Consider the following 27,600-nt stretch of genomic DNA (forward strand, 5'->3'; position numbering starts at 1 on the left):
GTTTTTAAGTTTAGTAATACTAGTAGTGTAGTTTGCTTGTTTAGTAGAGGATTTCACAAGGACATTTTGTTATCAGTTGATTGTGAAACAAGGAGGGTTAATAAATTTTCATCCATGGTTATTTATCAATATTCCTAATCACATGCATAACCAACCACTGTATCCTGTGTTATGGGGGTGGGGAGGCTCTAACCCTACCAGGAGGGGTTCTGAAAATGCTAGTAGGGTCAAGCAGAAGCATGAAGGAGGGTGGTATTTGGAAAGATGGATGGATGTGTAAGTAGAGAGGACATGAGCATGTGTCTGATGAATGATTGTTAGCCTTGAATAGTACAGTTTATCTCAGCACTGAGGATTAGGCTTTAAGGGGAACCTTTCCATGTATTCAGACTAGCCTGATGCTTAGCTTTTATATCTTGGGCTAAATTTGACAATTTAATGCTTGATGTTTTATTGCTGTAAATAAAAAGTCAATAAAAGAGAGAAGGATACAGACTCTTATATTTTCTGGGTTCTATGGACCTGCACATTTTATACCTGAGTTTGCTGTTCAGACAGAAGCAAATTTATTCTGTGAGAAGTGGGGGTTTTTCTACTGGCTTTCATGTGCTGCATTGTTTTGGGGAAGAACATAAGACAGATGGAAGATTAAAATTTTTTATTACTTTGGTTAATTTTCCCAAATGCCTTTCCCTTCCCCTTTTAGCTTCTTGTGATGAACGGGGTCCATCTTTAATTTTTTTCAAAGATAAATAAGTTCTGGAATATACAACCTAGTAACTACACTTAATATTATATTGTATGTTTGAAAGTTACTAAGAGAGTTGATCTTAAAAGTTCTCATCGCAAGAAAATATAACTGTGAGATGATAGATATTGACTAAGCTTATTATGGTGCTCATTTTGCAGTATTGCATATATGAAATCATCACGTTGTACACTTTGAACTTATACAATGCTATATGTCAATTATAACTCGGTAAATCTGGAAAAAAGTTTTCAAAATGAGTAAAAATTTACTCTTCTTTATAAAATGTTTTCTTGACTAATAGTATTTTGTATTTTTTAATATTGCAAGAATATTAGGTGAAAACTTTAAAATAGAAAAAGCATTCTCCTGTGATAATGTAACAAAATATTTTTGTATTTGTTACTTTCTATTTTTCACACCTTATTTTCAAATAGAAAACAACATCTAGATAGTATTTAGAATTTTTCAAGATGGTTGGTAAACTTACTTGCCAGTAGTTGTCCATTTGTTACAAAACAAATCTATTAGAATAGTGAGGTTCATAATGTAATTGAAGGTTGGTTTTCTTTATGGAAAAGAACAACAGGTATAATAGCTAGAAGGAATACATGGATTGTCAATGTAAGTACCAGAAAGAAATGGAAGAAAATGAGTTTCATATCAAATATTTTGTCGGTATGCATACAAATTCACTCACCTTTTTGAGCTGAGCAGAAAGAAACACAATTGATGACTATTTTTGTGAGGAGCCAATGGCTTTGTAGCTTCAAAATATATTTTCTTGACCTCACTGAAATACAAAGGATTGTTAAAAAATACTGTGAACAACTCTATTCCAACAAACTAGACAACCTGGAGGAAATGGACATATTCCTAGAAAAATACAACCAAAACTCAATCAGGAAGAATCTAAACATCTCAATAGGCCAATAACTATGGATGAAATTGAAGCAGTCATCAACAAGCTCCCAGCAAACAAAAGCCCGGGGCCAGACGGCTTCACAGGGGAGTTTTAACCAAACATTCAAGGAAGAACTAAAAGCTATCCTCCTCAGACTATTCCAGAAAATTCAAGAGGAAGGAACACTTCCAAGCTCATTCTATGAAGCCAGCATCACCCTAATACCAAAACCAGATAAAGACAACATAGTGAAAGAGAATTATAGGCCAATATCCCTCATGAACATAGATGCCAAAATCCTCAGCAAATCGGATCCAGCACTACATCAGAAAGATCATACACCATGACCAAGTAGGATTTATCCCAGGAATGCAAGGATGGTACAATATCCGCAAATCAATAAACGTGATACATCACATAAACAAATTGAGAGATAAAAATCACATAGTCATATCAATTGATGCAGAAAAAGCATTTGACAAAATTCAACACCTTTTCTTGATAAAAACTCTCAACAAGGTGGGGATAGGAGGATCATACCTCAACATAATAAAAGCTATATATGATAAACCCACAGCTAACATCATACTCAATGGGCAAAAACTAAAACCATTTCCCCTAAGAACAGGAACAAGACAGGGATGCCCACTCTCACCACTCCTGTTCGACATAGTACTGGAAGTATTAGCCATTGCAATTAGACAAGAAGAAGAAATAAAAGGCATCCAAATTGGAAAAGAAGAAGTAAAGCTGTCCTTATTTGCAGATGACATGATATTGTACATAAAAAACCTGAAAGACTCCATCAAAAAACTAACAGACTTAATAAATGAATTCAGGAATGTAGCAGGATACAAAATTAACGCCAAGAAATCTATGGCATTTCTATACACCAGTAGTGAACTTACAGAAAGAGAGACTAAAAAAGCAATACCATTTACCATCGCACCAAAAAAATTAAGATACCTAGGAATAAACTAAGGAGGTAAAAGACCTATACGCGGAAAACTATAGGACACTGAAAAAAGAGATAGAGGAAGACATGAACAGCTGGAAGAACATACCATGTTCATGTATTGGGAGAATCAACATCATTAAAATGTCCATACTACCCAAAGCAATCTATAGATTCAATGCACTCCCCATTAAAATACCAATGGCATATTTCACAGACCTAGAAAGAACTCTCCAAAAATTCATCTGGAATAAAAAAAGACCCTGAATAGCCACAGCAATCCCGAGAAAGAAGAACAAAGTAGGTAGGATCTCAATACCAGATTTCAAGCTGTATTACAAAGCCACTGTTCTCAAAACATCCTGGTAATGGCACAAGAACAGACATACAGACCAATGGAATAGAATAGAGAATCCAGATATTGACCCAAACCACTATGCTCAATTAACATTTGACAAAGGAGGCATGAATATAAAATGGAGTTAAGACAGTCTCTTCAATAAATGGTGCTGGGAAAATTGGACAGATACATGCAGAAAAATGAAACTAGACCACCAACTTTCACCATACACAAAAATAAACTCAAAATGGATCAAGGACTTAAATATAAGACGAGAAACCATAAAAATACTAGATGAATCCACAGGCAGAAAAATCTCTGACATATGCCGAAGCAATTTCTTCACTGATACTGCTCCTAGGGCAATGCAAACTAAAGAGAAAATAAACAAATGGGACTACATCAAAATAAAAAGCTTTTGCACAGCAAAGGAGACCCATCAATAAAACAACAAGAAAGCCCACTGCATGGGAGAACATATTTGCCAATGATATCAATGATAAGGGTTTAATCTCCAACATTTACAGGGAACTCATGCAGCTTAACAAAAAGAAGAAAAACAACCCAATCAAAAAATGGGCAACTGATCTAAATAGAGACTTTTCAAAAGAAGACAGAAGGAAGGCCAAGAGACATATGAAAACCTGCTCAAAGTCACTAATCATCAGAGAGATGCAAATCAAAACCACAATGCGGTACCATCTCACACCTGTCAGAATGGCTATCATCAACAAAACAAACGACAAGTGCTGGCAAGGATGTGGAGAAAAAGGAACCTTTGTGCACTGCTGGTGGGAATGCAGACTGGTGCAGTCACTATGGAGAACAGTATGGAGTTTCCTCAAAAAACTAAAAATGGAACTCCCATTTGACCCAGTGATCCCACTTAGGAATATATCCCAAGAAACTAGAAACACCAATCAGAAAGGATATATGCACCCCTATGTTTATAGTAGCACAATTCGCCATAGCTAAGATTTGGAAACAGCCTAAGTGGCCATCAGCAGATGAGTGGATTAGAAAACTATGGTACATCTACACAATAGAATACATGGATGGAGATGGAGAGCATTAATGCTAAGTGAAATAAGCCAGTGAGAGAAAGATAAATACCACATGATCTCACTCATTTTTGGAATATAATGAACAACATAAACTGATGAACAAAAATAGATCCATAGACAGAGAAACATCCATGAGAACGTCAAACCTCAGGGAAGGTAGGGGAGGGTGGGGGTAAAGGGGAGAGATCAACCAAAGGACTTATATGCATGCATGTAAGCCTAATCAATGGACACAGACAACAGCGGGGTGCGGGCATGAATGGGAGGTGGGGGGTAATGGGGGAATAAGGACACATATGTAATTGCTTAATCAATAAAGAAATTTAAAAAAAATAAAAATGAAATATATTTTCTTCAGTTTATGCTGATATTCTCTAGAGTTATTATATAAAAATTGATATAAATAGGAAGTATAAAAAAAGAAAAGTTCTCTCATGCCATTGTTTGCAAATACCCATCATCAACATTCAACCCAGCTCTTTCTTAAATAGTGCCCTAATTCATTTTCATTGCTGTATGTCCCTTTGTACTGTTTGGATTTTTTATGTATATACATGCCTTTTATAATAAAATGATAGATAATAAAAGTTTATATCTTGAGGGAAATATGAGCATAACTGCATTATATTATTTAGGATTCTTTTTAATAGATTGAATCATATAAATTGCTGATATGCAACCCTTTTCAATCTACAAATATGGCAATTTCATTCACTCAACTTAATAATTGCAATAGGCTTGCTAAGAAATCTTGAAGGCCTGAAGGAGAATAGGGATATTATGTTCACAGCTGTATCTCTAGGGTCTAAAACAGTTCCTGAAAGATGACTCTAATCTTTGTTATGAAATAGAAAAGACTTGATACTGATAAAAATATTTTTATGAAAATAGAAATGAAATGGAAATATTTTAACTGTACTGCAGAGAAAATCAACTAAGGAACCAATTCAGTTCCAATCACCTCAATGGAATGGCTCTGGGAAAGCTTAGCCAATGAAAATCCATCAATGTTAATACAAACTGTTTAAAGCTTCAGTATTCAGAAGCATGCATAACATCAGCAGTGTCACAACAAGCGGGCAAAAACCTTCTGTATTCAAATTAGGAAATGTTGAGACTACTAGGAAAAGTGATGGCTGTAGCTTGAGCCCAGCAGCTGTCTCCAGAGCCACATTTTCCCCACCTGCTAAACTGCCTGTAGGTTCCCAGCTGCATACCAGCTGTCAAATGTAATGCATTGTTTCATGAAGGACCACTCAAAATAAGATCATTTACCTGACTTGTTTGATGCCTGTCCCCAATCCTTTTACCTGGTGGACATTTGGATTGCTGTTTTATTTACTTATTTTTAAAATTTATTTTTCAATTACAGTTGACATACAATATTTTAGTAGTTTCAGGTGTATTACATAGTGGTTAGACATTTATATACCCATCTGGCATAATTACTACAATATTATTGACTCTTCACTATGCTGCACTTCACTTGGGATTGCTGTTTTTTAAAGCAGTGTGCCATAGGCCTGGGGATAACGGGTAGGGGGAGCTGTCTGCTGGTAATAGATATTGTGGTAGAGGCCTAAGATCATGGGTTTTGAAGACAGGTGGTCTAAGTTTAAATCACCACTCTGTCGTTTACAAACATGTGACCTTGGACAGGCAATCTCTTTGCTTTGTTAACAAATCTCTACTTTCAAAAGTTATAGTTCAGTAAAAGAGTAAGTACGGACGTGTGTAGCATGGTACTTTGCACATAGAAGCCACTGGTTTTCAACGAGAGTCATGGTTATGATGTGAAGAAATGCAGTTATTGAATAAATGGCTTAGATTATGGAATCCTAGAATTGGAGAGTGTAAGCAGACCTTAGAAATCTAAGGTACCTTTGCGCTCCTTCCTATGAGGTGCATCAAAGGGGAATCAGCCTAACATTCAGGAATGCATTTGATTTTACTTGAGGTTCATGTTTGTGCACGTATTGAAAAGGTAATTTTTGATAAATCCTAACTTGTCCCCTGTTCATCTATTTTAATTTCCCTTTGTCCATTGTTATCTTCTAGCCCAATAAAGCTGGTCTGTGAAGCGTGATAATGCAGTTAAGGAAATCAGCTCCGTCTCCTTGACGTGACCAGACACCGAATCTCAGGATGATGTCTCCCTCGTGCATACGCAGCACTGCTAATTATTCTGCTTTAAGACATAATGACATGTCAGGACATGAAACCTGGGGCCACTGCCTTTATTTAATTAGGCAAGAGTGGATTTGCACATGCCTGTGCATAAGATACAATCGCTTAATGTAATTGAATATTGGTTTTTGGTATTCCCTGTTCCCAATGAGGCAGCATCTAGAAAGATCAAAAAAATGGTTTATTCTAATACAGTATGTGTAAAGGGCACTGAGTGTGTTCCACATTGCATCTTCATTATAAATTTCATTCTGAGACCCAGTTAACAGGCCCTGCTATTTTTTTCTATTAAAATCACCTTCAAGAACTTAGGCAGCAGGATTTTATGGTGTCACAGAGCATGCAGCAAGATCAATTGTGCCCCGTGAGCTTCCTTCCTTTCCTGTCAGAGTCAGGATCTGAGGTATGTGATGCTGATCTGGGACTGCTGGGTCTGGGGGGATGAGAGGCCTTGGATCCTGAGGAGAGTTAGCATCCCTCTCACCTCCTGCACACACATATGCTCTCACATGAAGCTACTGCCCATCCTAAGCTCAGGGAACAGGGCCGCCTTTTCTGAGGCAGACCCTGAAGTTTCTGCCAACTTGGGCGGGGGCCTATGCCCTGAGAGTAGGGGGTATTAACATAGGACCCATGTGGAGTTGGAATTTTGGGGTGGGGGGAGGAGTGGGAAGCTGTGAAATTATTTCCTAGGAAGAGTCTTTTGCCAGATTTTTGTGTGTTTATGATCCAAAAAAGTTTAAGAAACAGATATGTTCTAGCTTTGCTCTGATCTTTTGAGACCAAAGAGTGTTGGAAGGAATTTGGTTTTGGGTATCAGATGGATTTGGGTTTGAATTGTTTCCAACGGATTTTAGTTGTGTGGCCTTGACATGACCAGAGAGGCTGTGAAACCTTTCTGACCCCCATTTTCTGAACTGTAAAGCAAGGTTCAGTATGCCTACAGCATTATGCTAAGCAAAATAAGCCAGTCGGAGAAAGATAAACATCACATGCTCTCACTCATTTGTGGAATATAATGAACAACATAAACGGGTGAACAAAATAGAACCAGAGTCATAGAAGCATCGAACAGACTGTCCAATCTAAGAGGGAAGGCGGTAAGAGATCAACCAAAGGACTTGTATGCATGCATATGAGCATAACCAATGGACACAGACAGTAGGGGGGTGAGGGCATGTGCTGGGCTGGGGAGAGGTTAATGGGGGGAAAAGGAGACTTATGTAATACTCTAAACAATAAAGAATTTAAATTAAAAAAAAAAGATTATAGTGACAGGTAGACTAAGTAGAGAAATGATAAATGTATATTTTCTTTTTTCTCTCTTTCATCTCATGAATAAAATGAAAGAAACTATCTGTTCTGCGTTATTCCTTGCCAGATTTTCCTGAGCACCCATCATGCTTTGCACACTGTAGGCGCTCAAGTGTTGGTTGAATGGCTAGTTGGGTGGATGGAGCAAGTGCCTTGGTTTAGTGCCCATATGAAATCTCTCAGCCTGCTTCCTCAAAGCACTTATTTTCTAGGGGATATCTTGGTGCTATGGTGGGTTTTGCTAAGACAGTCCTCCCAGGACAGTTAGCCCCATGTCCTTTGCACAGTCTTTCTGAATATTATGGCAAGAGTAGATCTGCTTCTTCCGTACTGAAAGTTATCATCTCTGCTGGACCTTTGTCTGTATCAGGGCTGAGCAAAGCCAGTAGCCCAAATCTGGTCTGTTGTCTGTTCTTATAAATAAAATTTTGTTGAAACATAGCCATGTTCATTGATTTATGTATCAGCGATGATTGCTTTTGTACTGTGGCAGAGAAGAGTAGTTAGGATAGAGACCATATGGACTGCAAAGCCTAAAATATTTATTATCTGCCTCTTTCTGGGAAAAGTTTGCCAACCTTGGATGTATATTATCTGTCCTCCTTACCATAACTCTGCAGGATTGGTCTTAAGGTGCCCTTTTTATGGATTGAAAAGCTAAGACCAACAGAGTTCAACATTGTGACTGGGATTACACAATTTATATACATGGTTAGGGTTTGAATCCGGGTCTGTGTGATTCCACAGCCCCTGTTCTTTCCATTCAACATTGATACCTTTTAACTCAGCCAAAACCTAGCTGAACCAGTTACATCTTCCAGTCCTGCCCAGTGACTGTGACTGGCATGGGGAGCAATTCGGTGATGCCCCCTAGAATCATGGTGCAACCTGGCGGTCCTGGCGATTGTCCACAACCTGGCTCAGGTCTGCAGTGTGAATCATGTGGATGTGGAAATAAGTAGGAGAGAGAGTGGATGAGGATTTCAGGGACTAATCCTGCAGATGGCAGAGCAACACGGGTAAGCACCTGTTTATATGCAGACATCATGCTGCTTCCCAAGGGTCAGCAGGGTCAGCATTCCCAGGAGTGTCCTTGTTGCTGCTGGATGTGGCTTCTACTCTAGTTTGGTGCCCTTGGTGAGTAATAGGTGATATTGGTGCATTTTCAGCGCATAGCCACCCAGCATAGACTTTTCCTGCTCCCTGTGAGACTAGGAGAGCTTTGGACTGCATGCTTGCTCACTGGCACTGTGCCCTCATGGACAGGTCTGACTCTAAATTTGAGATGAAAGTTATTTCACAGTGAATTAATCCTGATGGAAATTTTACTGTTTCAAGGGTTTACAGACAACGTTCTGTAGTTCTTCTGTTAGTATTCCATCTGCCAATTATTTCTTCTTCTCACTCGACTTCACCCTTCCAATTAATTTTTCCAAGCTTATAAACTGGTTATGATGAAATAAAAGAAACAAAATTGGAAAAATCAGCTATTCTGCTTTAATGGACTACATAGCAGTGTTACAAGCTGACGATAACAATAACAGAGACAAAATTTTAGCCACCCAACTGGAAATAACACAGTTGGGTAATTGATCCGTCTGTCAAAGCATGTATCTAATCAGTTGTCACATAAAAATGGGTATTGTAACATCCAGGTAGTGAGGGGAGAGGGGAGAAGGATTAGGAGGGTGAGTGCTCTTCATGATGGACCTGTTTTTGTTCTGTCTTTGTGACCAGCATTAGGGACTGCCTGTGACGCTCATTTCATGTGTCATGGAGATGCTGACGGAGGATTCTGTGGAAAAGCAGCAGAGCTGCAGAGTGGACAGGAAGGAATCAGAGCTATAATTAACTTCTGTTTCATTGTGTTCAACAACAGTGACCCTTCTTTCTCCAAAGACGAAATCCTGTGGTCTTACCCTGTGGCTGTCACACTCTGTAAAGTCAATGACCCTTTCAGTCTATGGTGCAAATAGAAAACATAATAATGGGGCTGCTCTGGTTTAAGTAGGAATAGAAGAACCTGGTAGAATTAAGTTATGTTTCATTTGTTGTGCCAGTGTAACTCTATGGGGAAATAACGGGTTGATTAAAATTCTTGGTCTGTTGTTTAATTATTTAGAATGAATGCTTCCAGCAGATATGTTTCTCTTTGTAGTCCTTTTGGTTTATTGCTGACATGTTTTAGTGTCCAGTTACTTATTCTTTTTAATCCTCACCTGAGGATATGTTTTTATTGCTTTTAGAGAGAGGGAAAGGAGAGAGAGAAACATCTATGTGAGAGAGAAGCATTGATTTGTTGCGTTCCTTACATGCCCTGACTGGGGATCGAACCAGCAACCTAGGAATGTGCCCTGACTGGGAATCTAATCCACAGACTTTTTGGTATTCAGGACAATGCTCCAACCAACTGAGGCACCCAGCCAGGGCCAGTTATCTTTTTTGAAGATTTAAAATATCCAAATAGCTCTTCATGTATTTTATTTCTTTCTTCCATGACACCAGGTACTTCTCATTGGTCAAGGCTACTGATGATTAATTTGTATTTCTGTCTTAGAAATGTGTTTATTAAGAACCCATCAGAAAATTCATGTATACCCCTTACTGGAGACTAAAGAGAAAATTTTAAAAATTACAAATGATTATTGAACACTTTTATTTGGAGAGAAATTGACAAGTTAATAGAATTTTAATTTATATTGATGAAGCAAGTAATGGTGGTGGTGCAGTCACTTCCTGGGTGAGGGAGAGGAACGAGCAAGTCATGGAAATCTGTATCAATGGTGCTTTCTAGAGTTGTTCGTCCCAGGTATACTGGTACAAGCAGTTCTATTAATTTGGGAAAGAGCAAGGCATGTTCATGGACTAGTGAGGGCCTCATCAGGTAATATTGATGCACCAAAACAGTTGTTTGAGAGTCCTTGTGTTTGCTCTTCCTGGAGCCATACTAGGAAGGCAGGCTGCTGCTATGCTATAATTTCTGCACAGCTTTTTGTCCGCTTTTTTTTTTTAAGCCCATGTGCATTTTCATGATTGGTTATAGTTTCTGTATGTGTGTGTGGCAGCATTTGAGGGATGGGCTTGTCCATAAGGCTCCTAATACTTGACTGCCAACTTTGCTGGGCTCACATGTCCTTATTTATGTTTGCCAGGGAGAAATGCCTCCTGCCTCTCCAGTTGGCTTTGGAATCCAAGAATGTGAAGCTGGCCCAACATGCCTTGGCAGGAATACAGGTATGGCTAGCACTGAGTGCATTGGGGACGACAGAAATTGACAGGCTGCGTTGGCATGGAAAGAGCAAATAGTTAATATTTTAAATACTAGCTGTTTAAAGACTCAGACAGAATTTTATTGAACTAGGTAATAACCAGAGAGGATAACAAGATTTTATTTTATTTATATTTATATTTTTTTATTTTTTTGAGGATAACAAGATTTTAAAAACTATTCGTCAACATTTCTTTGTATACCACATTATCTTATTGAGCCTTTGTCTTCACACACTGATTCACGAGGACTCAGTTAAGCCACACAAAAGTGAATTTTTTAAAATTTATTTTTTGTTAATCCTTTCCGGAGGATACGTTTTTCATTGATTTTTTAATTATTATTATTTTTTTTAGAGAGAGTAGAAGGGAAGAGGAGAGGCAGAAAGAGAGAAACATCAGTGTGAGAGGAACACATTAATTGGTTGCCTCCCACACACACCCCAACTGGGGCTGGGGATCGAGCCTGCAACTGAGGTACATGCCCTTGACCGGAATCGAACCTACAGCCATTCAGTCTGCAGTCTGACACTCTGTCCACTGAGTAAAACCGGGTAGGCCCAAAAGTGAAATATTTATGTGATGTCCAACTTTTAGGAGAATAAGGGATCCCACGAGAGACACCCCAGGTTCTGTATCAAATCTTGTACACACTCAGTGTCTGTGGTTCTGTGGATGAACATTGATGGTAAACCTGACACGTTTTGTTTTGTTCCCTACTCTACAGTTAGGTTGGCAAATGGGATAATGTGCTTTGTTTTTCAGAGTAAGATTGAGAAGAAAAAATAAATTTGGTCTAACAGGAGAAGTTAGATTGTTTGAGAACATTTCCTTCTCCGAGCATTTGTTCATTTGTGTTTTACACATTATGTAATAGAGCCATTGCAAGAGCGCAAGAGAGAGGGCTATATAAATGCACTGACTTTTTAAGTGGTTTGGTTTCTAAGTGACAAGCACTGTGAAGTTCAAGCCTGCGGGGGTTTGTTCAGCAGGGCCATGGATCAGCAGCATTTGTAGGACGTCTTTTCACATCCGTATGTACAATTTCATTGTTAGCTCTCTAAGTTCAAAGAGGCCCCTAATATCTTTTCTTACTTTTTCCCCCCCCCTTTGGATTAGATAAAGTATGTTTTATTATACAATAGTATTAGCCATTTTTAAACATCATCCATAATGTTATTAAAAACTTTGCTCTTCTCCCAGGTAATTGGGCCAACCATAAAAATGAATGGAAGGTTGTTTTAACCTGCCACTGATGTTCCTTTTGGTCAAGTATTGTAGAGGTTTTCCATTTAGTTACTATTTTCTTAACCCTCCAACACTCTAAGTTAGGGGACTGTGATTTCAAGGGTTTATATAATTATGATAACATCAGTGACCTGGTGGGCAATGAGCTTTCTCTTACCATTCCTTGTTACCTCCAATTAACTTCAGGCAATATTTATGGGCTTCCCAGTCTTTATCACTGTAGTTAATAAGAGGGTTGTATATTAACTTTAACTCTGGGCTGCCCTGTGTGCACTAGATAATAGTGAAAAATCTCTTTTGAGAGAATACAGGCAAAAATGTCAGAGTTCTGAGAAGAAGGTTCACCATCCTTGTTCTGATCTGCATGGCATTCAGCTAAAAAAGGGAGTCATTGCTCTGGACAATCAGAAGCCAAAAGCTCTTCACAGTAGCGACTCTACACTGAAGTGGCCAAGGACAGATAGAATAGGGATTAATAGAAAGTCCTTCACTGGGTCTCACAGACCCACTGCCCCGGGACAGAATGGGGGGAGAACAGCTCACTTTCAGTCCTTGTGAATGAGAATTAGGGGTTCTCATTTACAAGTGTGAGTCAGCACAGAATATGCCATGACTTACATCTAATTTGATCTGAGAATGTGATTAAAGCTATGAATTACCAGTTGTTTGTTTGTTTGTTTAGGCAATGAACACATTTAATTATTTTACATAACTAGAATTCTAGAGATGGGCCGTTTTAGGTTTGGTCTACCAGCTCTGTGGTGCCACCAAAGACCCCATTTCTTTCCCTTATTTTCCTCTGCCATCTTTTTATTTTTTTATTTTTAAAAGGCTTTATTATTTTAGAGCAGTTTTTGATTTACAATAAAATTGAGAGGAAGGTTCAGGGAATTCCCATGTACCTCTGTCCTACACATGCATAGCCTCCCCATTGTCAACATCACTCACCAGAATGGTTCATGATTCTTTTTTTTTTTTTTTAACTAAAGAGGAGCCTACATTGATACACCATATTGACCCACAGTCCACAGTTTACCTTAGGGTGCCCTACTCTTTCATGTCAGACCACTCATGAGGTCCTGCATTCTCGCTGGAGGCCACATGTTAAGCTAGAGGGCACCTGTGAAACAATGCCATTGAAGGTGCCTGAGGAGGGTTAGTATGGAGGAGAAAAGACTTAGATGGACGTCACAGATGATTTCAGATACTTCAGAAGCCTAATCCATGTGAATCTGGGGAAGGATAAGTGAGCAGAGCAGAAGCTGTAGAAACTTGGGTTTGGGTACAATCTAAGAAAGAATTTCATGAAAAGCAAGAGTTGTCCTGAAAGAAAAAAGGGCTGTCCTGTGGGGTGTAATGACTCCTGGGAAACCAGGTGAAAGTGAATGTCTTTTTGTGTAGGTTTTTGCAGGATTCATTTTCTAATGAAAATACACCAAGTTTTGTAGATTCATGAGAAATTTCTGGGTAAATGAGAGTTCACAGTAGTAAGTGAACAAGTAAACATCTGAGAAAAGGAACTTGTTGTCTACAGGACTCCTTTCCTGTGACCAAGCTCCATTCAGAAAGAGTGTGTGTGTGCACGACTGTTGTGAGGGTTGATTTCCCTTGGCCCATGCATGCTCCACCCTCATCACCCAAATAACCTTTGTGCCCACCATGTTAGAATTTCACTTGGTAAAAGTCTATCTAATAAAGAGGGAATATGCTAATTGACCCTCATGCCATTGCAAAGATGGCGGAACCCACAGCCAATAAGGAGGGAATATGCTAATTGACTGCCCCACACCCAAAGACAGCAGTGCCCACAGCCAATAAGGAGGGAATATGCTAATTGACTGCCACGCCCTCAAAGATGGCGGTGCCCACAGCCACAAGATGTCGTGCCTGTCTCCGGAGTCCCCTAGTCTCCTCAGCCCCCAGCCGCCCATGGCTGGCCTGAGGCACAGGCAAGCCTCGGATGGCAGCTGCCCAGCCACCCAGGGCCACCTGAGGATCAGTTAACCAGGGCTGGCCAAGACTTGCGCTGCTGGCAGTGGCAGCAGCAGAGGTGTGATGGGGCATCACCTTCCCTTGATCACTGGGTTGCCTCCCGCACCTGAGGGCTCCCAGACTGTGAGAGGGGGGCAGGCCAGGCTGAGGGACCTCCCCTTCAGTGCATGAATTTTCATGCACCGGGCCTCTATTATATAATGATTTATCTAATCTCAGGAAGAAGACTTTGCCAAAAAACTTTACCAAAAGTTTGATGTGTTGTTTTCTTTTCAATGTCATCTGGAGCAGGAGTTCTTCCTAATGGCCTCCAGCTTCATGCCTCTTAAGAAAAATTGTCCTCCGTACGTACTAAGCTACAACAGAGTAAGCAGCAGGGGAAAGCCTCTCTGTGATCACTGCCTTGTGCCTCTTTACAGAAGCTTCTGTCAGAGGAGAGGTTTGTATCCATGGAAACAGACTCCGATGAGAAGCAGTTGCTCAATCAGATCCTGAATGCCGTGAAAGTGACGCCGTCCCTCCACGAAGACCTGCAGGTGGAAGTGATGAAGGTTAGTTTGACGTGGCTACCAGTCTGCGTCATTGGCAGAGGAACAAACTCCGAGCCCCCCCCCCCAACCCCCCAGCTCTTATTGTTTTCTGGGAAATGCCTCTGCATATTGGTCATGCTAGCTCACCCTTTGCTTGGAATATATGGTTATTATCCTTGCTTATGGTCCCCCAGAGTAACCTTGATTATTGAACAGAAAGGACGAGTAAGTGAAAAGGTATGATTTCAGTGCATCTGTAAGATTTTTGGCCCACTCATGCATGTCAAATGTTAGAAAATGTATTTATCATTTTTTTGAGAGCATGTATGTGAGCAGTTCTAGATTGGGACAGATCCGATCATTCTGGGTATCCTGCCTGCCTGGCTATGTTAAAACAAGCAGAGTTCTAATGCTGTTTCAACATTCACTAAGGCCTTAAAATAGTCGGTTTAGGGGAAGAAGACCATAATTTGGAACCATATCAGAATCACATCTTTTTTTCCCCTGCTCAAATTATGTGACCTTAATCTCCCACATTCCAGCTACCATCTCTATTTGAAAATCACCATGATCGGGAGCCCCTTACACTGACTCTGCAGGATGTCAGATCCTGAGAGTGAAGAGTGAGTTGGGCAGGAAAGAATGGAAATCTTTCCCAGAAGAGCGCCTTGGTCAGAGTAACAGCTGGAACCAGCAGACTGGCTTTCAGTAATGACTCTGCCTGTTTTCTCCCTGGAGGAGTGTTTAAGAATAGCTGGTGTCATGGAACGGTTGATTTCTTTCTGGAAGTGCATGGAGGGATTTTTGTCTTGGATAAGAGATTCACTTCTCTGGGCTTCAGTTTCTCTACTCAGAAAAGAAAAGCTTGGTTTCAGTCATGGCATTTTCTTAATGCCCTGGGACTCACCCTAACTCTGTTGGTGGGTAGTTTAGTGATTACTGGAGAGCTCATACTCCAAAGCCAGACTATCTGGGTTTGAACCCTCATTCATTTCGTAGTAGATTCATTTCCTTGGACAGATTCCTTAACCACTCTGGCTTGATCTTCTCATCTGTAAAATGGGGGTAATAGTAGCGCCTACCCAATAGGATTGTTGTGAGGATTAAGTAGAGTAATATTTGTGAAGAACTCAGCACAGTATCTGGCATAAAGCAAGTGCTTTCAAAATGTTAAATATTACCACCACTCTTCCTACTTTTACCTACAGCTACTGCTACCTACTGCTGTGGAGTCAGAATCTTAGTGGTGGGTCTTAGTCCTGTACATAGTAAACACTGGGAATCTCGGAGCTGGATGGCCTTGAGGGGCTTATTTGTCTTTAACTCTCTTTGCTTCTGGAATATACTAGTACAGGTTTTTCCTGTCCTTTGACATATGTTTGCCAGTTGTGCAATCATAGGAACCGAGGAATAACCACCTCTAGATTTGTTTTACTTCTCTACTACCCCCTTGGCCACTATTGGGGGAGAAGCAAGGCCTGCTGCCGTGATAATTGCTTTTACTACTTCCAAGTCTAGTCTGCTGAGTCCTTCATCTACTATTAAGTCACAAAGTACTGGAGGCTGAGCTCTGGTGTCATACTGATGGACACACATCACAGATTTCATATTATCTGGAAATGCTCCCAGGCATATAGCTTTTTGTAGAGTACAGACATATGTATTAAAAAGTAAAATGAGAAAGTACCTGTTTCTGTAGGATCTGAGGAGAAGCAGGATGTTTCATGGCCATGTCCACAGTAACACCTGTTTTGAAAACCTATACTTGCTTTGAAAAATAACAGCCCAGCAGTACCTTCTGCTAGCTTTGCTGAGTACAGGAGTTGACACATGTTAGCTCTACTGGAAATCCTGGAAAGCCATCTTAATGGACTTTTTAATGACACCACAATAGACTATGGTACTTGTAATTAATGTCTGTAAAGAAATCAGTCGTTGTCAGAAAAGAAGAACAACCATCTGGGCTGCCATTCTTTACAAGTAGATTTCCAAAATGCTTAAAAAAGATAAGGGCTTTTGTTGCATGCTATTATTTTTAACTAGTTCAACGTTAGAATTGGGAAAAATGTATTTTTTATTTAACCATAGCTGGTACACAATACTACGTTATTTACCTTAGTTTCAGGTATACAACATAGTGATTAGACATTTTTATACCTTACAAGGTTATCTCCCCACTAATTCTAGTACTCATCTGTCACCCTGCAAACTAATCACCATATTATTGACTATATTCCCTTCCACCTTTTTTCACCCATTTCTCCACTCCCTTCCCTATGGCAGCCATCAGTTAGGTCTGTGTTTCTATGAGTCTGTTTTTGTTTTGTTTTATTTTTTGTTTATTTTGATTCCATATATAAGTAAAATCATACAGTATTTGTCTTTATCTGTCTGATTTATTTCACTTAGCATAATACACTCTGGGTCCATCCATGTTGTTGCAAATGGCAAGAGTTCGTTCTTTTTTCTGGCTGTGTAATATTCTATTGTGTGTATATATACCACGTCTTGATCCATTCGTCTACCAGTGGACACCTAGGTTGCTTCCATATCTTGGCTATTGTAACTAATGCTACAATGAACATAGGAGTGCAGAGATCTTTTCAAATTAGTGTTTTCATTATCTTTGGATAAATACTCAAAAGTGGAATTGCTGGGTCAGAGAGTAGATCTGTTGGGACGTTTCCCCCCTTCTTATGGATAACCTTTAGTGAGGTTATTAACTGATACAGCTGGCTGAGTCTTCAAAGACTACAGGGAATTATGGCTGGCCTTCTGCCTCTGTAAGCGTGTCAGAGATGAGAGCATGCTATCTGGGAAGGGCAGGCCAGCTTTGTAGATAAGGCAAGATATGATATGGAATACTGAGAAAGCATTTGATGAATGTTCTGTTATTGGACATCTTATTTTATGTGCATCTTTGGGTAATAGAAATGAATATTGGTGGAAGGCTTTACAGTTTTCAAAGGAGAAATGACAGGAGCTGATTATTTAGCATTTATTATGCATCAGAATCTCTGCTAAGTACTTGACATTCATACTCAGATCACACACCTAATTAAATGATGGAGCCAGTACTTGAGCTGTAATTGAGCCTGAGGTCAAGCCTATGTTCTTAAAGAGTGGGTTACATTGCCTTCTTACTCTATCGGAAAGACATTTTAAAGTTGATTGAATAGAAAAGTTACGTCATAGGCTAACAAGGAGCAAAGCTAGAGTGACTTGAAGTCCTGTGTGTTTTCTGTACCCTCCCATGACATTATAACATTGTATTTATTTACTAGTTCAATTAGCCAGATTCAAATATGAAGAAAGAATCAAAGTAATTTTCCCACCCAACTAGCTGATGGTTCTGGTGTGTGTGTGTGTGTGTGTGTGTGTGTGTGTGTGTGTGTGTGTGTGTTTGTGTGTGTGTGTAGAAGCAGAACCATCAGCGTTTGGTGGGAAAATTACTAGGAGAGAGAGAGAGAGAGAGAGAGAGAGAGAGAGAGAGAGAGAGAGAGAAGAGGAGAGGAGTGGGAAGGAGAGGAAGGGAGATATTGAGATTATAAGTTAGGGGAAGAGAAAGACAATGGCATTTACTATTGACATGTTTTCATATTTTGTACCAAAGCCAACCAGATGTCTACAGAAAATATAAAGGTGAACGACTCATGGAAAAAAGCTTACTATCTGTAGAACTGGTAGACCTAAGCTTTAGGGTGTCCATGTCGAACTCTGGTCTTACAGTGGAGAGGAGAGAGTGCTTTTAAATTATGTACCAGCTTTGCAGTCCATGCCTTGGTCTGGGAGTAAGAAACAGGCCAAATGGAAGGACCATTTCTACATCCCTTCTCAGTAATATTTTAATGGCAGAGTCTCATATTTTGGCCTCTTAACTCTGGGCATTTGGTCTTCTAGAGTGTCTTAGGGGAGGAATGATCATTGGTGAAATTTGAGGGTGAAAAATGACTAAATTGTCTTGCCTTCTCATAACAAGGAGAAATCTCTTCTTAGTCTACAGCTAAGTCTATTGAGACACGTTAAAGATTTGCAGCAATCTCTAGGATTAAGGAACAATTCAGTGTTTGATGAAAAATGTTTAATTTCGAATGTGCAATTAGAGGTTGCACAATGTTAGAGGTTGATCTGTCATGATTACAAACATATTATTTCTTTGGTTAATGCAGAAGTATCTAAAATAGGTGGTTTTGCTAAGAAAATGGTTCCCCAACAGCCCTCCCTCTTCCTGCTCCCAAAACTGAAGATACTTTTTTCTACTTTGTATACACATAGATAAAATTTGTACTGTTTTCCCCCCAAACTTCTCTACCCCTTAGTGTGACTGCATTAGAAAGATAATAAAAATATATGAAAAAGTAAGAAGAAAATATTGAAAACTTAGAAATGTGATTTTCTTTAAGTAGTTTATGCATTGCTTTTTGAGATAAAGGTATTTTCACATTATCTATTCTTTTTTTTTTTTTATGCACCACCATTTCTAAGTGCCATACCACTTGAATATATTTGAGAATAACTCTAAGTGTTTTAAAACTTTCCCCCATGGTTTTTGTTAAGCAAGCAGAGATGCAGAGGCCTTCTATATTTACTGTGGATGTGTTAGAGTTTCTAGTAGAGCGTGGGAGATCCGCCAATATTTTCAATCCTGTTGTCTACAAATATCTATTGCTTCCTCCATGCTAGGCACAGATAATCCCATGTCAATGAAAATGAAACTAGAATGAAACATAAACAGAGCCTTTGTCTGAAGGCCAGTGATAAAGAAATCAATGAAATAATAAATACACATAAACTGTGATAAATACAATGAATGAAAAATCTAGGAAAACTAAAAGTGTATTTATAGTAAGGTCTGAGGGTGGGCAGATGAGAAGAACAGAGAAGTCTATTCTTAAGAGGTAATATTTAAAGCAAATAGATCTAAAGTATTAGAAAGAATCAAGCAAGAAGATTGGGATTGGAGAAAGTGAAGGAAGAATTACTGTATTAGTTAGGATTTATTTCCTCTGAAACAAGGCAGAAGTTTATTTTCCTTTTGCATAAATTTAGGTTAGTATTGGCTGAACCACATTATCAGAGATGTTTGTTTCTTGGATTTTGTTTCCCCACCGCATTGTCCATGATGGCCCCCCATCCTCAGTCATCACGTCCACATTCCAGCCAACTGGCAGAAGGAAGGATAGGCAGGACATTTCTGCTCACATCCCCATTGGCCAGACTTGGTCATATGGCAAAACTAAGGAAGTCTGGGAAGTGTAGTCTTTATTTTGGGCAGCATGTGCCCAGAGTTCTATTCTTCAAAAAGAAGAGGATAGTGCTGAGGGAGAACTGGCAGTCTGCCACAATCACTTATCACATGAGAATCGCAGCAGTCTGGTTTATTTTCCCCCAGCAAGAGGCAGCTGACACATCTCCTCTGCCATCTCCTGCCCCTTTTTTTTACTGTACTTTTCTCAGCAGAAAAGAATTATAATGCATTCGGAGAGGTGCGAGGTTAGCTGAGACCTAGTGGACTACTGTGGCCTATTCAGGGGGAACGTCATAATATAATCTCTCCAACTAGTTAGTCCTAAACTCTTGATTCAGGCATGACTACAAAATTTCACTAGGTACGAAGCGAAAACTAATTACGTACTGTCAGTAATGTTTGTATCCCGTTGTTGCCTGGCAGAGTATCTGGCTTATGGCTTCCTAGTTGCTTGTTACTCCAGTTATTGACTAATGGAGAGGAGAAGAAAACACATGGGGTAGTTTTCAGTGGCCACCAGGATAACCGGAAACAAAAACTCAAGTTGTGATAATAGATAAATATCTGTGTGAGTTCGAAACTGAGAAAGAACAACATGCATCTGGACTTTAGAATTGAAGTAACCTCAAACATCATCAGATCCTTCTTTTTATAGGAAAATTGAAGTTGGAATGGTTCAGTGACTTGGCGAGACTTACACAGTTGGTAGCAGAATTGCTTTTTCAACCATTTAAATATTTCTGGAGAGGCTTTGTGGCAACCCTAGGAGTTGACCTGGTCTTTGGGTGTGTGGTATTGGACAGGTGGAGAAGAAAACTTTCTAGACTTGTGTTTGAGTTAACTGAAAGGTCAGTGTGAGTAATATGGCTTCTGAAAAAAAAAAATGAAATGTAATGAGAAAGAAACACGTTTAGATAGGAATTAACTGAGAAACCTTTAAGTGGCCAAGTGTGTCTGCAAGAGTAGCAGAATGGCATAATGTAACTGTCCTAACAATCATTGCACTCTGTTGTTTTAGAATTTCTTGATACTTGTTCTGCTTTTCAAAATATTTGGTAGAGGAGTGGTAAAAACAGAGCTTCTGGAGCTAGAATGCTTGGTGAACATAGGAAAGTTTTTTAATTTATCTGTGCCTTAATGTTCTAAGCTGTAAACTGTAAATGATAATGATGTATACCTCCTAGAGAAAGGCAGGTGGTGTCTCAGTATTCAGGGCATGTCATAGCATTTTCTGCCTCAGTTTCTGCTGAATTTGACCAAGTAAAAAAAGAACCAGAATGTTTCTAAAGAGAAGAAAGTATGGGATTACTTTCCATTTGAGGAAGTTTCCAGCCAATATATATGAGGTCTGAAGTGCACCTGGCACTGAGGATTTCAAGAGAGTCTGCTCTCTCCTTGCTCCAGGAAAGACGGGCCTTCTGTGGGCTGGACTCTGATTCTTAGATACCCTTTTGAGCTCTGGTACATTATTTTGTTTGGTTTGACTTACAAATATTATTTGGTGTTTGGAAAAATGAAACTACAATCACCTCAAGAAGCACTCATATACAAATACAAATTATTTTAATGGTTTAGGAAAGAGGAAAAGAATTCCTTGCTCATTCAGTGTGCCCCCATGTCCTCGATGTGCCTTTGGGTAGGTTGTCTCCCCCAAATCAGCTTGCTTCTTGACTATTTCCCCGAGTTTCATTTGTTAATTATATATTACAACATATTAAACTTAGATTTTCATGAAAAGATTAAGACAGCATTATAAACCGGTGTGCTGTGTGTTGGACCCTGATAAGCCTTCCCAGAATACAGTGTATTTTTTCAATCATAATGCTCATAGTAACTTATTATAATTCCTTATCTTATGACTGCCTTCAAAACCAGATGTTAGCCCTGCAAGATCAGGGATCAGAGTGTCTTTTTTTGTTCACTGTATGCCCAACACCTCGTGCTAGATCTGACCCCTGGTAATGTTACAGAAAACCGAAGAACCAAGCAACACTTAGAGAGATGGAGTTACATTTATTACGTGCGGGTCCAGAGGAAAATGTCTCTCAAATTCTGGGCCCCAACATGGAGGAACTTTCCCTATTTATATGTTTTTACCTTCTTCGTCCCCCAAATATGGGGTGTTTCCGGCCCCCTTTGCAAGTTCTTAAAGAGCCCCTACGTGCTGGGGCCTTGAGACCTCAACCAAAGGCCTGGCCTGGTACCAGCACTGATAATTTCATCCAGGGAGGGTTTAATGGCCTCTCTGAAGTGGGAGTAGTCTCATTTCCCTTATTATTTAAGCAAGCAAGCATTTACAGAAGCCAAATAGCAGGGTTAAAATTTCAAACAGCAGTTTTTATATGAGATGGATGCTTCAGTAACACCTCAAAAAATATTTGTTGCGTAAATGAAGGGGAGCCCAAGGAATGCAGCACACAGGTAGATATAAAGTAGACAAGCAGTTGCCATCTCTGGAAAATGGTCCTTTAGCAGAAACGAGGTCTTGAAAACCTAAATCTTAGGCAAGTTACCATTTACTATGTTCAGTGCCAAAGACAGGTTCAGAGCAGAACAGATGTCAGGCAGGGAGAATGTTCCTTAAGTCTCATGGGAGATGTGCTCTGGTGAGCAGAGGTGGTTTTCTCACTCTCCAGAGTGAGGTCCTGCCTGATGGTTGGCCATCTGAAAGGAGGCTTACGAAATTCCGGTTGCCCTCACCAGGTCACCTGACACTTCAGTGCGTGGTTGCAAAAATTGCCTTTAGCCATTTATACCACCTGGATGTAACATTCACATTCCCAGGACAGTTTTCTTCTATACAGTGGAGCTGTCTTATCACATTGTCTACACATTTTCCAATAATGATTAAGTACATAGGTGCGCAATCTCACTGACCACTGACGCTCTCTGAGGTTGATTCTCCTGTAGACAGTGCATAGGAGGGATTGAGGGACTCACCATGGCTCCCAGGGCCAGGCCAGGTGCTGTAAACAGGTGGGCATCAGGAAGTCAGACCTTACACTGAGAAGCTTATGAATCTAATGGGGGTGAAGAGGACACACAGATTTAAGTTATATCTAAACGGCTCCAAATAAATTCTGTAGAAAAAAGCCTTTTACATTTTCTGCCAGTTCTGTGACTGTCACATATGTAGCAGTATTGCCTGTATTAAGCATTTTTAACAAGGGATATCACTGTTCTTCAAAATATGTTACTTTATTAATATCTAATATAAAGGTCTGGGAATGGAGGAAGCAGGAGAGATTTTAGCAGACTGGTCAGACATGAGGGAGTATGTGGGGAGAACAGTGGTAGGATGATACCCAGGTTTTAAATACAGAGATGTTTGCCTTCTATGTTGGGAATTCCCTGCATCCCTTTGCCAAATGCACCCCAGTCAGTCCATAGCCATTGGAATGACTGTAATCTCTCTTTAACTTCACTGACATCTTATTGTCTGCTTTATCACTTCAGTTTCTCATTTGCTTTAGTACAATTAGTTTTCGATGTGATTTGTTGGCCTGACCAACCCTAAAATAATACACGCAGGACTTTTAACATAGGGCATTTAAATTGAAGTACAATAAGGTTCCAACCTACTTCCTAGCATCATCTCTAGCCTTTACCTTCATACTTCCATGCCCTTACTCAAGGCATTTCCTCTGCTTGGTACATATCGCTCTCCCTTTTCTCTCCTGCATCAGTGCTTTGCTCATATGTCATCTCATCTGCAAAGTCTCTCTCCTCCAGTTATGATGTCTTCTAACCTTCAGAGTTAATATATACAGTAGTCCCCACCACCACGTATATGTGGTAGATACATGTCAAGGCCCTGGTGGATGCCTGAAACCTTGGATAGTACGGAGCCCTCTATATAGTATGTTTCTTTCCTATACATGAATATCTTTTCACATAAATGAAGCATTTTATGGCTTCTCTTTGGCATCTCTGAATTGCCAGATCCTTTTCACTTGTGCCAGTTCTTAAAATAGGTCAGCTTTACTTTCTCCTTTCCAGGCTATTTTTTTTTTTTAAATCCTGGGTTTCTGTACACATTTTAAATTGCAGAGTTGATTGGGAATTTTATAGCCTTTGTAATGATTTTCCCCTTTTCATGGAAGACTGAGCCTTTCTTTATTTAAATCCTCACCCAAGGATATTTTATCATTGATTTTTAGAGGGAGAGGAAGGGAGAGTGGGAGGGATGGGGGGAGAGAGAGAAAAAAAGAGAGAGGGAGGAGGGGAGGAGGGGGGAAGAGATCAATGTGAGAGAGACACATTGATTGGTTGCCTCCTGCACACACGCTCTCAGACCAGGTCCAGGGATTGAACCTGCAACCCAGGTATGTGCCCTTGACGGGAATTGAACCCATGACCCTTTGATGCACAGGCCGATGTTGTAACCACTGACTCACACCAGCCAGGGTTTAAGCCTTTTTTTCCTATCCTCTTAGAGCATTTATAGAGGCAGTGCCATCCAGCTAGAATGCAAGACGCTGCCTATCTATCACTCAAGTTCCTGCTGTTCAGTGATAATGTAGTCAGTATGCTTTCATGACCCCATGAGGGCTGTATTTTTAATGGAGTTGCCCTTGATATTTAGATGTTCCTGTTTTCCTCGAGGCCAACATGCTCAGAATGTGAATTTAAAAATTTTGCCCTCTCATTATGCAGTGGAAGTCAGACACTTCAAATTAATTTGCTGTGGCTCTGAGTTTCCTTTCACTCTGTGTTTTAATTTGGTGAATTAATGCTTGCTAGGCATTGGGCACATCAACTGTTTCTCCACTTAGCACTTTTTGGGTGAGTCATTTCTGTCTGCCTCATCATCCTTGCTAGACACTGGTGTCCTTTATATATCTTGTGAGCCACGGGGGACCAGGGCACTGTCAGAGCTATAATTAAAACCTGCTGTGCTACCAACACAACAAACTGTGTGCGAGTTTAAGGAGCTGGCTTCCTTACTGTGCTTCACTCTCCTTTCGTTCTTGTCTGTTGTGCTTAGTTTTTGCGTATGGCTCAGTGAGCCTTCTGGTATTGGTGGCCAGGCATCAGATGGGGAAAGCCTTTCTTCAAAGATGTTTTGAATAAAACCAGCAATGGGTGGGTACAGGGAACCTGTCTGCTGCAGACTCCGGCTGCAAGGCTTCCCTGTACATTCCCTGGCTTCCCTGGGGCAGAGGGCGTCGAGCCTCCCCTGCTCCCGTGAGACTCTTGATTACCAAACCCACCACCTCAGCACCCTTCACGAAGACTCTCAGAGGCACCACTCCCACTTCCTCCAGCCACTGCCGCCAAAACGCAGCCCTTGCTCACAGAGAGCTGGGTTGGGTTTTTGAACATTTCTTTTCAAACTTGCTTTTGTGTACTTAGTATGAATGTGCACAGGACGGAAGGCAGAAAGTCCATCGTCAGTCCTATAAGAAACTATAGTAACCATCATTATGTTCACATTATAAAGAACGGCCAGTTGTCAGTCTTCATCATGAATACCTGAAAAACCAAGGCCCAGGTGGCCCAGTACTCGCCTCCCCACCTTCACAGACCACCGCCTCCACCAGCCATCCATTTTCTCATACCTTCCTACCCACCTGCCATAAACATGAGGGTGGCAGGAAGCTAAAGTAAGAAAGCATCATATGAGAAAGCCTGAGGGCCTTTCAGGTGCTCAATGGATGTAATAGTCTAATGGGAAGACCATAAATAAGTAAATACATCATTCATATATGAGACTGGTACATGCTCCGAAGTAAATGAACAGAGGTGTCATAGAGGTTGAATTGAGACCTGAAAGAACCAACTAAACGAGTGACATGAGGAACAAGCCTAGGAGGAGTCAAGGACAGGAGGGTTTCAGACAAAGGGACACCCAATACAGAGGTATTAGATGTGTCCTCTCCCCAGGCCAGATAGATCCTGGTGACCGCTGCCCACAGCTTTCTTGCACACCAAACACCAACCCCGCGAAGATAGTCCTTAAATGAAAGAAAGCCTTTTTCCATGAGGCCAGAAAGCAGTTGCTCCATTATCCCTCTCTTCCAGCCGGCATAGTATTGCGATGATTTTTATTAGGAGTCGACGCTTGGGTATCTGGCATCTTAAGGATTAAAAGACTGAGGAGCAGACCCACAGTGAACTTACCTAACCTTGTGAATAAAATTGGCAAAAATCCCCTGTTCCTTTTTAAATTGCACGCGTATTTGGTTTCTCCGAAGGAGTGACTGCATCGAGGAGTGGCATGGCTAGTGATTAGGGAATGGGAGATTAGGGAAGTCCTTGTCCTATCTGACAGTTGTGCTTTGGGTATGCTGCTGCAGTGTATATGTGGTATTCGGTGCTAGGCTTCAGTGCTCTTCCGTGAATTGGGCAACATCCTCAGGAGGCTGCTATTGACAAGGTGCAGGCAGGGCCTGGCTGTTGTGTTTGGGAGCAAGGAGCAGACACCAGCACTTTTATGTCTGAGGCTACCAGCTAGCAAAGTTGCAGTGTCAGGAGCCAAATGGACAGGGGAGAGTCTGGCGTCTTATCTCCAAAATTAGAAGCAATTCTTAAAATGCCACAGGCTTTTATGGATCTGTTCTCTAATAGCTCTACAAGTAGAGAGTGAGATTTTTAATGATCGCTATTAAGATCTTGCAAATGTCATCGACTCGCTGTCTATATATCTTGGAGAATAAGGGGAACGTGGGACTAATAAATAAATCCCAGGCAGAATTCTGAGGGAAATTACAGGAGGGAAGAGGAAAGTGACCATGCAAGAATTTCTAATCCCCTGTGGTACTGGGAGGGGAACAGAAGCAGAAAATTTGAGTGATGCTTGGATCTAGGAAGAAGTAGAGACAGTGTTGCCAAGGGGTTCAGGGCATGGAGTCAGATTACTTGGTTTCAAATCTCAGCTCCACAACTTGTTACCTGAGTAATCTTGGGTATCTTATTTAATTGTTCTGAGCATCAGTTTCCTTATCAGTAAAATAAAGACAATCGTAATGACAATTACTATAAAAGCAATCTAGATCATTCACATACAGTGCCTAGCACCAAGCCTGACCATTTAGTTTCCTTATCAGATACTGGTAGACCTCCTGGAGTTGTTGAAGAATGCCTTTTATGGCTTGCAGTGGTTCTTCCCTGGGGGTGAGGGCAGCATCCTTTACTTTTTGAAGTATTTATCTCTATTTTATGGGACAATGCATGGCCACCAATTAGAGAGCAGTGAGTGCAATAGCAACACATTCAATAAAGCAAAGAACAAAGGAGTCATCAACAGGACTGCACAAAAGCCATATGGAATAAAAATCACTTTCTAGATTGTTAACCCCCTCTCTCTTCCTTTCTCCCTCACCTCCTGGTTGGTAAAGGTTTTACTCTGCATAACCTACACCCCGACGTTTGACCTGAATGGGAGTGCAGTGCTGAAGATCGCGGAGGTGAGTGCTACTGCCCCAGCCCTCAGGTGCTGCTTGCGCTTGTGCTGCTTGCTCACTGCTGCTTCACCCCAGCTGGCATCCATACTGGGGTAGAGGGAGCCCAGCAGTGGGGCAAGGCCTTCTCTAGTCATGACCCTGGGGAATTTCCACTAAGGATTGGATCTGTGAGAAGTAGGCTTGGCGGTCCATCGTCCTAAGTCATGGTGCTTTGCATGCTTTGGTTTGCTTAACTTTAGTCTTTAACCATAGAAATAACAGTACTGGTTCTCCCCACCTTGCCTCACTCGGAATGCATTTTTAGTCTGTTTTTCCTAAGCTCATTTGAAAAGCATTTGATTTTTCTTCAAATGTTTTTTTAAGAAACCAGGTATTTGATTTAGAGAGATGTTTATTG

General features: G+C 40.5%; 1 protein-coding gene across 2 annotated transcripts in view; it reads left to right on the forward strand.

Moving 5' to 3' along the window:
- Positions 1-27,600, forward strand: part of ARFGEF3 (ARFGEF family member 3) — a 149,088-nt gene that overhangs the window by 35,964 nt on the left and 85,524 nt on the right. For both annotated transcript variants that reach the window (XM_080665273.1, XM_080665274.1), the window contains exons 3-5: positions 10,665-10,746; positions 14,439-14,570; positions 27,138-27,206. In XM_080665273.1, coding sequence (XP_080521399.1) covers positions 10,665-10,746; positions 14,439-14,570; positions 27,138-27,206 — 283 coding nt within the window. The remainder of the gene's footprint in view (positions 1-10,664; positions 10,747-14,438; positions 14,571-27,137; positions 27,207-27,600) is intronic.

Source organism: Plecotus auritus, assembly GCF_963455305.1.
Source record: "Plecotus auritus genome assembly, chromosome: 4".
NCBI classification, from domain to species: domain Eukaryota; kingdom Metazoa; phylum Chordata; class Mammalia; order Chiroptera; family Vespertilionidae; genus Plecotus; species Plecotus auritus.